We start from the raw sequence: 12,739 nt of genomic DNA, 5'->3' as shown, positions 1-12,739 counted from the left end.
ACCGTTGACTATGGAGCAGCCGCAGTCTTAAGTAGCAATTTACTCATCTGGGAAGATCTTCCAAGGAACCTCTTCCATACAGACAAGGATCTAGTCTGAAGTCTAGCCAAAAGGCAGCCCAGTGGAGCTAGGGAGGGAAGAGGAGGTGGGAAGAATACACAGTGATCTTTGAATTCCTCATCTGAATTCTTTGCTGTGCATGGTTGGCTCCGCTCTGTCGAGGTTGGCAGGACACGACAAGTGGACAATGCAAGGTTGAATTGCCAACACCGGGCTCTCCCAGGTTGATGGGGACTGGTTTCCTTTGGACAAGGAGCAGTTGCTAGCACAGAGCAAAGCGGAATAGTTTAAGCTCTGGAAGTTTCTGCTGAATAGCAGAACACTTTGTACAAGCCAGAAGTGCTGGTCTGGCGGGCTTGGCTGATGGGGGATTTCTCATTCGCTAGCGTGTCAGCTTCACCTACGGTACACGGCGAAGAGAGGGAGAAGTGAAGTCAGCAGGGGGACATGTAGTTTTTTAATGCAAAACGTAAGCCTGGCCAATCTCATATGGAGGCAGCAGAACAAGTCACCCTTTATGTAGTGGAATGCGCAGGCCGGTTTTGGGCTGGAAGTTAGTGAGGGCTGATTTTCAATGGCCCTGAACACACAGAGCTCCAAACCGAAGTGAACTGGAGTCACAGACACACTCTGCACCTCAGACAATCCAGCCGCAAGGCTTCAATATTCTGCTCGGCCTGTAATGCAAGGGGCTGATAGGGAATCCAGGGCCTCAGCGACCTAAAGATGACCAGTTCTAATCTGACCCGGGAGGTAGCACATTAGAGGGGACAGGACATGGGACAGGGTGTTGGGGTTTCATTCTGCCTGACTCACTGTGGGACCTCAGGCAAATAACTTTTCTGCACCTCCCCCTCATTTATCAGAGTGGGATAATGGTGTTTACGTGCTTTAAGGTCTATGGGGGAAAAGCAAGGAGTGGGCAAGTCTCTGCCGACTCAATCTCACCATGGATCTTGGCCCGGACTGCCCCCAGAAGCAGGTACTGTCTGTTTGTCCACAATGGACTCAGCCTGATCACCTTGTGGTAACACACCTAGACTAGAGACGGGTAAACAAATGCGATTCAGAGAGAGGGAGGCGGAAGTGACTCCAACACAGCACAATTTCCAAAGTCTGCATTTATTTACATTTCAAGTCAAATCACATGCAAATTCTTTTTTCCTTAACAATAGTGTGATTAGCAAAAAAGATGCATTAGGATTTTAAAAAAGCAATTAAATATACAAAAATATAGCTTACAAAAAAACAGCGAATGTTTTAAAAAATATTCTGCTGCAGAATTCTTAGTGTACAAACATGTCTATGAACCCAGAGGCTCCAAGCTTCATAAACATCTCAGGAGTCACATGGTATTTACAGGGAAGGGGTAAAACGGCCCCCCAAAACCTTGATGGCCTAACCACAAAAGCTATCGCTAGCATATGGATCGGTCATGTACAGACCAGTTGGTTATGGGAGACTTTACCCCCATTGTAAAAGGATTGGGAAGAACAGTCTACTCTATCATTAGAAAAGCCTGTACAATGTAATACTGAATGACTCCTTTCTTGCACCCCTTCAGTAGGGAGAGTTGTAAATGTCGAAGCAAAAAAGAGAAATCCGCAAAAAAGAGCAAGGTTCAGGTAATACCTTGGCCCTTCCGTTTACACCCAAAGTCACCTAGAGACCGACCAATATATATAGTTATCCCTATGACATGGAGCTGGGTTCTGATCTTACACCGGTGTAAATCCACTGGCGGTCATGGAGTTACTCCAGATTTACACTGGGTGAAAGATCAGACAGGTCAGCCGTCCACTGGCAAAGAGTTCAAGACTGCGGTCACCGAAAACAAGCAAAGGGGGGAAGTAAGCGTTCACCAATCACGTAAAGGGTTTTAGGGAGACCTATCCAGGAGGAGGACACAATTACGCTCTGCAGCTCAATTTTCTCATCACAACAGTGAAATCTGATCAACCTCCAGAACCCACCACCACTGCAAACGCTCTGGACCGATGGGTCAGTGCAACCTGGTTATGTCAACTAATTAACACTCGGGCCTTTTGCTCTGAAATACACACAAGGGAGTTTTCAAATGTTGCCTGAACGTTGCTTAGCTTTCTCCAATAAAGCAAGGCAAACAGTCTACTTTTAAAGGAAAGACAAGACATAGGCACGTGGTAGAGTCTATATTGCCACATACAGTTGCACTGGAGCTTTCTTTGCCACCAAGTTTGGGTTGGACAGTGAACAGTGGATGTTTTGTATCACAAAAGGAGTTGGCACCAAGGACTGGCCATTCAAAGAGATCCTGCCCACTCGCCTCGTGAGAACGGAAACTGCACCAATCATGGACTTGGGAGAGAAATACCAAATTAGTTAGGGAGCATCAGAGGTGGCATTCTCTAGTTCTAGTTCAGATATAAAAAACCTCCCCAAAGCAACCATGAACTGATTGCATCTCTCCTGCTAAAATGAGTGGCCTGTTCTCTTGCATAGGTATCCACACACATAACTCCCATTAATTAGTGGGAGTTATGGGTACATACTAGAGGAGAGAATGCTGGTTAGAAGGTCTATATACTAAGGAACCAATTAATCAAGGGAGATACGGTTGCATTTGTCACAAGGGCTTCTACTTTCATTCAATGCCTAAATGAGCTCAGGGTTTGCTCTTGAGAGGTACCAATCACACACAAATCCCACTGAAGTGAATGGGAGTTGTAGGTGGGTGGCCTGCCAAAGAAATATTTTTGACTAATGAGATTGGGAGAGGGAATCTTATCTGAAAGGAATGTGGTTCCTGTGAATTTTAGCCTAATTGCACCCACAAACCCAGGTCACTGTCTCAAGAGGAAGTGCTGAGTTTGCAGGGATCCATAACTGCAGCCATCCAAATATTTTGGCCACCAGTTAATAGGAAACAAACTAAGTCTGTTCACTAGCCTCAGTGCTATTCTGTAGAATCTAGTGCTGGTACCTGGAGAGAGAACCACACATTCAATTGCTCTGGGACGTGGGTATAACACACCACCACACATTTAGGACAGTACCTCTGACATTTAAGAAATTAAATGGCTTCCTTGAGATAGTCAATTGCTCTAGAGATACCAGACAGATATTATACACAAGGTGGTGGTGTACCTGCTACAGAGACTATAGAGTGGCGCTGGCAAACTACCTTAACACAATTCCTCAGCACGGTGAACCTGAGTACGGTCTAGATGGCTCTAAACTGACAACCACAAGAGAAAGATGGAGTTTCACTGTAACAGCCCTTTAATAAAAATAGTACACCTCACTCCACTGGGTCATTGAGAACTGGACTGTGGGGTTGTGACTGGGAGCTGAATATTCTGGTAAAGTCAAGTGGAATAAGTCAGCAGCCATGCTGTATGGACTCATTCAATCAAACACAGAAGGACATAGCATACCAGGCAAATGCAGGGAATTCCTTTGGCCATTCAAGAGGACATTTCAAGTTGCACCAATTCAGACTAGCATCTGCAAGAGGGTTTTAATTCCCCCCCAACATTTTATATTTACTATCATTATTTTATGTGTTTTATGGTGACCAGCCCCAACAGGATTTGGGGGGGCCAATCAGAACATGGCTTCAAGTTTGCTTGTAACTTGATATGACACAGCGAACCAGAAAAATTTAGTTAGTTTTTGTTTCAGAGAATTTAGTGAAACTAAATCAACTGATTTTAGATGGACACTCTTGAGACTGAAGATCTGTCCAGAACAGACAGCGGTCCTGCAAACAGCATCACGCAGTCACCTCCATGGGCCTTAGTCCCTGTTCAGAAGAGACACCTCTAGGACTGAGAAGGGAGAGGTGTCCATGGCCCATTCTTCAGCCTTGCTACGCCAATTCCCAACAAGGGTACCGAATGAGATGAAGTGCCTGGGAATGGAGAGACCTGGTGCTAGCAAAGGGAGCAAACCTGCCAACTCACAGACCACTCAACTGCCATCCTCTGGCCGTGGCTTTCAGACACTGCTGACGTAGACTGGATTCCTATCCAGACACGAAGCTTTTTGCACCACCTTATTACCAACCGAGTCATCAGAAAAAATCCTCCTAGTGCAAATCCTGCCAACTGTCCTTGCACAGAACTCCCGTGATTTCTGCAGAAGCTCTGAGAACCTGGAAGGATCAGGAACTATGTGAGGAAGCCCCATAGAATTCAGACTAAATTCTAATTCAGCCACAGGAATGGAGAGACAGACTCCAGCATAGCACTGCATTCCGCTCCTCCAGGAGTTGTATACCAGAGACCAGCCTATAAACCACTTTCATTTACTGTGGAGACCAAAAGCCACCACTTTCTTAGTAAGCATCGTCAAAGCTTGCAATGGTACTAAGAGGCCTAGAACGTTCAGGGAAGGAATTCACAGATTTTTCTCACGCAGAGGCCCCCAGGAAGCAGTACAGCCACGTGGGTTGCTTTTCCAGGGCACAAGAATACAGGGATCACATGTTTTTATCCTCTATGAGATATAGCACTGTAGCCTGTGGTATTCATAATAGAAACAAAATACCAACTTTATCAGCACAGCCAGGAGAGAGCAGAGAAGACACTAAGCCAGCTCTGTCAATTTATATTCAGAGCTCAAATCCAAATCTTTGTTCCATTTAGAGTTCAATCTTCTAAGATACCTAATTGCCTAGGTAAGAGTCTCACACACATCACATTCAGGATGCAGATTCTTCTGAATGACTTAATATGGATCAGATCCTGTTCCTACTGAAGTCTATGGCAAAAATTCCCCATTGACTTCAGTGGCAGGATGCAGTGTCATGGAGGGTTTTTATTCAAGTCTGAGTTAAAGTACTGTATAGGCACATTAGAAATGCATATATTGACCTGTCTCGCTGATATAGTCTAACAAGGGCTTAGGGGTCTCCAGTAAGTCAGCATTCCTAGCCTGACCCACCTGGTGCAGACTCCAGACAATCTTGCTCAGGCACAATCATACCATGAAGCTGCTGAGCTCAGGAAGGCGGCTGTAGCCTGAGACTGCTTTGCTCCTCTCCAAGGGACAGCTTTACAGCACTGGAAACCCCACTGTGAGCACTCAGACTTCGCTCTGCTCGCACAGCACAATCGAGGGATCAGTTTAAATTGTCAAGGCAAACTCTCTTTGCTGACATCCATCTATAGGGCAGCGTGTCCTGCCTGGCTGGGCCAGAGACAGAAACTCGACAGGCGGGAGGCATGGTAGGATTGTTGGTTTCATCAAAGAACAAAGGTCAAAGGCACCTAATATTGCTTTAATCTGGTACCAGAGTGGTGCTTATAGACAAAAGGGAAATAATGGCACTTGGGCCTTTTCTATTCTGTTTACATGGAGAATCTGAAGTTCACGGTGGACAAAGTTGGTTAATGGCAGATGTTTGCAACCTGCCCTTCTTCCCACTGGTTGTTGGAAAACTCCGCAGTAAAGCTGTTCAGTAATTCACAGCTCATGCAAATACCTGCGAGACAGCCAACAAGCAGAGTGACCTGGCCCAGGATGCACGCCTCGGTTTCACATTCATAAACAAATACATGTCTTCCCTTCTCCCATCCCCCATCACAATAAAGCACGGTCTGCAAAAGTCAAAGTCAGTGCAGAGGGCGCTCAGAGCAAGTGAATCTTTCCCCTCTGATGTCCCTATGGGCTTATCCTGATGCCACAGACCATAAGGAGAGCTTTTCCATTGGGATCAATGGTAGCAGGATTTGGCCCTTATAAAGCAACATTTAGAAGCCAAAAGGACTCCTGGTAGCACATGAGACGTAAACTGGATTAGACGTGACAGCAAAGGGAACAGATCAGGGGATCTCAGGCTCCTGAAACATGGTTGAAGAACCAGAGGATCTGCCTTGAATGGGAGTTGCTGTGAGGCTCCTATGGGACTGCATTACAGCAGATGCTAAATACATAGGTGTACCTAGGAGGAGAAAGGGCTGGCAAGCCAATGCAGTAGCAATATGTACATTTACGTTATTTTGAACAATGGCTAGCTACATACATTTTAAGGAGAATTCCCCTCTGGTCCATCCACATCTGTACAGTATATTATTGGTCTAATGAAGGAATCTCAGTAGTGTCAGGACTTTTGAGCCACTCTGTAAGTGGAGGTAGAAATCAGAAACCTACCCTGTTAAATATACTTCAGCTAAACACCAAGAGTACTCCCTAACCGTAAAAGACATACATACACAAACCTTATGCCCCACTGCTTATCCAATACAAATCAACTGCAAGCAGGACAAGCCCTCAAAAAGGTGAATAACTCTGCACCCAGCAGAGTGATACGGGTAAGTCTACGGTACCTCTCGGTCATTCTGAACTGAGAGAAACAAGATTGTCAAGGTTACAATTAGCCCTGGGGTAAGAGGCAGCAGCTCTGCTGAATTTAGTGGATTTGGGCCTGTTGGCTCCAAGGTGTAACTCAGCCCTTCGAGACAGTGATTGTGCAGACCGGTGGGGGGATGGGAGAGCAAAGTTGTGAAGCGCAAGCAGGCTTCGCTAACTACACAAGAAGGGGAGAAAGGTGTGTAAGTGCAGGGCCCTGGGCAAACCTGGGCTTTGTAAAGAGGCTTTCATATTGCAGAGGAAAATAAGGACACATGTGGCTGCTGTGTAAATTGCAGTAAGTGTGTATCCAAAGCTAGCTAACTGCCAGTGTTTGGTGGCAAATCATCCTATCACTTTCCAGAACACCCAAGATGCTCCCTCTGGGGCAATGGATGTTCTCAAGAGCAGATCCAGTCTCATTTCTCCTCTGTGGCCACTTAAGGGTTGGTTTTCAGAGATGAAGACTGGGGAGCTTTCCAAAAAATCAGGCCATTCATGCACATTAGAATGGCCAAGTTCCCCTACTGGACAAATGCAGCCCAACATTGGCAAATCTTCCCCTTGCACTATTTCAGCCCAGAGTGCTTATGTCCTTGCACTCTCTTGGAAGCTGTTGGTAGACTGAACTGGTGCTGTCCATGCTAACAGTACACTGTCAAAACTTCAACTTCCGAGTAACTCCACCGCTCCAGGAAAATCTCATTGACGGGACACTGTAAAAACCTTGCCTTGGCATTGCTCATTTCCCCAGCCACTCGCAATTCAGCGTGAGGTAACCACTGGCTGGGTTTAGCTTTATGAAGACAGTTTTTAAAAGGGGTGTGAAGGTTTGTTTTGTTTGAGATGGGAAGATGTCCACTGCCTGCATAGGATCTGCCACTCGAGGTTCCTGGGCTTGTGTCTTGAAAGGCTTTGCCTCGTAAGTTCTCTTAGTATACTTGTAACATTACCCACCCTTCTCAGCACACCATATAGTCAACTAGCCAGAACAGGTTATCAGGCCTACACATGTAATATCGGTGACACGGTCTGTCATAAAGTGCTCTCAAAAACCCAAACACATAGGCTTGTTGTTGCCTTTTGTCTTCTTGTTGCGCTGGTAGCATATTGCTTTGGTTGTTCTGAAGTCCAAGCATCTGGCTCCATCCCCTAAAGTGCATCCTGGGAGCTCTCTTCATGAGACAAAGGGAATCCTGGCAGATGCACCAAGGCAGTCAGCAACAGATTCAGAGATCTGCGATTCTCTGCACAAGTCCATTGTTTTCATTCGTGTGGTGTTTTTTGTGATGGAAGAGTCCTTTGCTTGAGAAGCTATACAATGTTCTCTGCCCCAGGCAGGGGTCCCTGGGGAGGCCCATGGTCCTGCTTATTATGGAGTTGTGCCAGCTGTAAGACAGGCATGTTGCAGAGTGGACACACTTTTCGCACCTCCAACCACTTAATGAGGCACCTGGAGGGATGAAGAAAAATAGAGAGGACAGAGTTAATTCATAACACTTCGTACGCTTCTATGGCACCTCTCATCTGAGCACCTTCTAGCACTTCCCAAACATTAATTCTCTCAGCCTTTTGGAGGCAGAAATCATTATCTGAGGTTAAAGCTGTAGGACCAGAGCTCCGGTAAACGACTCACCCAGGGTCATGTAGCGAGTCAGTGACAAAGGTGGAATCAAGATCCAGACTACCGGCTTCCACACTCGCCTGCTCTCCTGCCATTTCCATCCTAGTAGGCACATTTTTACCTCCAGAGTTTTAGCTCCTCTCAAAGTCCATACTAAGAAAGTCACTTTTATGCAGTAAATAGGACAGTTTTATAGCAGGAAAAAACGCTGGGCTCTCTCGAACTTATCAGAAATAATCTCACCCCAAGAACTTAAAATTCCTCCCCCCCCCACTTTATTGTTAACAGGACAAAAAATATCGTATTGCCTCTTTATCAATCCATGGCGCGCCCACATCTTGAGTACTGCGTGCAGCTCTGGTCACCCCATCTCAAAAAAGATATATTGGAATTGGAAAACGTACAGAAAAGGGCAACAAAAATGATGAGAGGTATGGAAAAGCTTCCATATGAGGAGAGATTAATAAGACTGGGACTTTTCAGTTTGGAAAAGAAATTAATAAGGCGGGGGGGATATGATAGAGGTCGATAAAATCATGATTGATGTGGAGAAAGTAAATAAGGAAGTGTTATTTACTCCTCATAACATAAGAGCTAGAGGTCACCAAATGAAATTAATAGGCAGCAGGTTTAAAACAAACAAAAGGAAGTATTTATTCACACAATGAACAGTGAAGCTGTGGAACTCCTTGCCAGAGGATGTCACGAAGGCCAAGACTGTAATGAGGTTGAAATAAGAACTAGATAAGTTCAGGGAGGGTAGGTCCTTCAATGGCTATTAGCCAGGATGGGCAGGGATTGCTGTATGACAGGAGCTGGGAATGGGCGATGGGATGGATCACTTGATGATTCCCTGTTCTGTTCATTCCCTCTGAAACACCTGGCATTGGCCACTGTTGGAAGACAGGATACTGGGCTAAATGGACCATTGGTCTGACCCAGCATGGCCGTTCTTAAGTTCAAGAAATGGTGAAGATAGGAAACCTTATACAAATAAAAGAACTGCACCTAAATATGCCTGAGTCTGCTGAACTGTGACGACTGTTAAGAGTGTCCCCATGGACTGCTGTGGTGACTCTCACTTCTGCAACACTGATTTCTTTTAAAGAGCAGGCACCATACAAACAAACCCACATCCTGCAAAATCCTCCCAATGGTAAGAGCTGGCATCCTCAACTCAACCTCTTAGCTTCTGCTAAGATATGAGACAGATATGAGTTCTTCAGTGGGTGCTTTGCACATAGTGGGCTTGCAGAATGAGGTCCAGAGTGTTGCCATGTTAGCATAACTCTGCGGGTAGCAATCCCACCTCAGAGCAAAATATCTGGCAGATTTGAGCCCAGTCCCAGGACAAAACTGCAGCATGGGAGGATGAAGGTACTACACCCTGGATGTCAATTCTGACCATCTTTGGCAGGTCGACAGGTGGAAGGTAAAGAACAAATGGCATTTTCCAACAGGAGAAGGGGATAACCCCAGCTTCCTCACCAGTCTTCCCTCTCCCAGTAAAACAAGTTCTAGCACCCAAAAGCTGCATTTGAGCTGTTCCTAAGTCATAAAGCTCTGCTCCCGCAAAGCAGCCTCAATGCCCACTGAAGAACTGGAGGTGCTCAGCACTTTGCAAGATTGGTTCCTAAGCGACCAGTATCCGGTTTTTCCCTCCAAAAAGCTTTTTAGGATGCCCTGAGCACAAGAGACATTAACTATAAATGACCTAGCTCCAGCAGCTCACTCAGCTCTTTCCAATAGAGCATGCTGCATGCAATGAGTGGAATCTCTGTCGTGATCCAAAGGCATGCACAGATGCAATGCAGAACAACACAGACATGCACAGAAAGTAGACAGAGGCCATTACAGCTAGAACAAGCCATGGATCTGCAGGACACTTTTAAGGGAGGAATGTCACAAAACCTAATTCCAAGTCCAGATCTGGGTCACTGAAAAACAACCTTTGCATGAGTGAGAAAGCATTTTTTCACTGTCTGTTTAGGTTACATGCTTAGGGAGAGGAGGAAATTATGTGTCTCTCTCACGGGAACGCGCAGCAGAGCTTTGGAGCAAATCACACAGTTCCCTTACACAGTCAACAATTAGAGTCACCTTGTAAACAGCAAGCTGGGGGAAGGAGGGTGAGGAATGCATGCTTTTAGTGCGTGTTAGCTCAATTAAAATCCTGTTGCAGGGTGTGAAGTTCAGAAGTACACTGGAAAGTTCCAGCCCAATAGCTCTAGAATGCCTGCTGGCCTCTCCCCAGTCAGGACAGAGGGAGAGGGGGCTGCCGTGGGATTTGGAGGCCAGCCAGCCTCTGGCACTATGGCCCCTCCCTCTCCCACACTGTACACTCTGAGAGCGATACGCAGCCTACGGATTAAAAGGACAACAACATTCCATGCCAAGTATTTACTTCATTGCCATCCTGACTGCTAAGATCTCGGTGCTGGTCTTCATCTGTTGTCACCCCAACCACAGTAAACTTCCTCCTCCCTGTCCTTCCTGCATTCCACCCTTCCCACTCCTGCCTGTCAAAAAGGTTCCTGGCACGATTATCTTCCTTTCGGGCCACTCTGATCACATCTCCCCTGCTGCTAAAACCCCTTTTGCTGCCTTCCCTCTCTCTTTACACATCCAGTTCCAGCTATTAATTCATCGGACTCTGCATGCCTCTATCGTCCCCTCCAACTCGTCGGACAGCCCTTCCTACTCTTCACCCACGTGTATCCTGAATGCTCTGTTTCCATCACCCACTCCACACTTCATGCTCCCCCTACGCTTTGAGAAGCTTGCTGTACCCTTTGCCAAGTACCCTTGCTGCCTTCCAAACTCTCCAGGAAGGCTCGCCTGTCCCAATCAGGCATTCCAGTCCCATTCTGCCGATCTGCCTTTGTTTTCAGCATTCCAAGTGGCAGTGCGCTGTGCTTTTAAAATGAAGGCCTGCCCTGGGCAGCTTTATCTCTGCAGCATGCTTTGCCCTCTAGCACATTCACAAAGCTGCATATGCAATCTAGAACATAGTTTCTCAACCTGTGGTACGTGTACCCCTGGGGGTACGTGAGACCCAGGCAGGGGGTATGCGGTGAAAAACCCAGTGAAGGGAGGCGAGCAGCAGCCACTGACTTCTGGGGAAGCCAAGTGGCAGCCGCCTGCTTCCTGCCTAGTCCGTTCCCAGCTGGGAGGCAGGTGGCCCACACAGTGTGATTTGCCCCAGGCCCGCACGCCCCTGGGGACGGCCATGGGGAGCGCTGCTAACCACACTGGTGGGCTGCTTGTGCTTGCTCATACCTCACAAGTTCCTGCCTGTGTGAGGAGAACACCACGTGACCCGCCATCAGGCCATAGTGGTTGGCTGGTGTTGACCTTTGCTCCGATATGGAGGAAGAGGAGGAGGAAGGAGGGGAGGAACACCTGTGGGTTTTGTGATCTGCCACAGTCACAAGCACTGCAGAACTCAGAACTCTTCTGCTTTACGAGAAATACAGTTGTCCAGCGGTAAAGGGGAAAAAGATTGTATTTATCAGAGTGGAAAATTGAGTGTTGGGGTACTTATTAAAATTTTCAGATGTTAGGGGGGTACTTACTACTTAAAAGGTTGAGAAACACTGATCTAGAACACTAGACCAATGGCTATCAACTTTCCAGACTATTGTACCCCTTTCAGGTGTCTTATGTCTTGTGTACCCCAAGTTTCACCTCAATTAAACTACTTGCTTACAAAACCAGACATAAAAATGTAAGTGTCACAGCACGCTGTTACTGAAAGATTGCTTGCTTTCTCATTTTCTCTGTAGGAAATGTTACTGACTTCGCTAATGCTTTTTCTAGAATCATAGAAGATTAGGGTTGGAAGGGATCTCAGGAGGTCATCTAGTCTAACCTCCTACTCAAAGCAGGACTAACCCTAACTAAATCATCCCAGCCAGGACTTTGTCAAGCCACACCTTAAAAACTTCCAAGGATGGAGATTCCACCACCTCCCTAGGTAACCCATTCCAGTGCTTCATCACCTTCCTCATGAAAAAGATTTTCCTAATATCCAACCTAGACCCCCTTCCCCCACTGCAATTTGAGACCATTGCTCCTAACTCTGTCATGTACCACCACTGAGAACAGCCTAGCTCCATCCTCCCTGGAACCCCCTTTCAGGTAGTTAAAGGCTGCTATCAAATCCCCCTCATTCTTCTCTTCTGCAGGCTAAACAAGCCTAGTTTCCTCAGCCTCTCCTCATAAGTCATGTGCTCCAGCCCCCTAATCATTTTTGTTGCCCTCTGCTGGACTCTTTCCAATTTGTCCACATCCTTTCTGTAGTGGGGGGCCCAAAACTGGACACAATACTCCAATTGTGGCCTCACCAGTGCAAAATAGACGGGCATAATCACTTCCCTCGATCTGCTGGCAATGCTCCTACTAATGCAGCCCAATATGCCATTAGCCTTCATGGCAATAAGGGCACAATTTTGATTCATATCCAGCTTTTGTCTACTCTAACCCCCAGGTCCTTTTCTGCAGAACTGCTGCCTAGCCCGTCGGTCTCCAGTCTGTAGCAGTGCATGGGATTCTTCCGTTCTAAGTGCAGGACTCTGCACTTGTCTTTGTTGAACCTTATCAGATTTCTTTTGGTCCAATCCTCCAATTTGTCTAGGTCACTCTGTATCCTATCCCTACCTTCCAGGGTATCTACCATCCCCCAAATGTAATGTCTTCTGCAAACTTGCTGAGGGTGCAATC

The 12,739-nt window shown here is 46.6% G+C and overlaps 1 protein-coding gene across 1 annotated transcript in view; it reads right to left on the bottom strand.

Annotated features, from left to right (window-relative positions):
• Window positions 1–2,238: 2,238 nt before the first annotated feature.
• RNF24 (ring finger protein 24) overlaps window positions 2,239–12,739 on the bottom strand; it is a 33,420-nt gene continuing 22,919 nt past the window's right edge. Inside the window, exon 5 of the mRNA XM_067533588.1 lies at window positions 2,239–7,846. Within this exon, the coding sequence (XP_067389689.1) occupies window positions 7,708–7,846 (139 nt within the window). The 3' untranslated portion in view covers window positions 2,239–7,707. The remainder of the gene's footprint in view (window positions 7,847–12,739) is intronic.

Source organism: Emydura macquarii, unplaced genomic scaffold (assembly GCF_026122565.2).
Source record: "Emydura macquarii macquarii isolate MOO-44397 ecotype Brisbane River unplaced genomic scaffold, CSIRO-AGI_Emac_v2 contig_3345, whole genome shotgun sequence".
In the NCBI taxonomy this organism is placed as follows: domain Eukaryota; kingdom Metazoa; phylum Chordata; order Testudines; family Chelidae; genus Emydura; species Emydura macquarii.
Note: the sequence above shows the minus strand (reverse complement) of the source record. Positions and strands in the feature narration are given on the sequence as shown.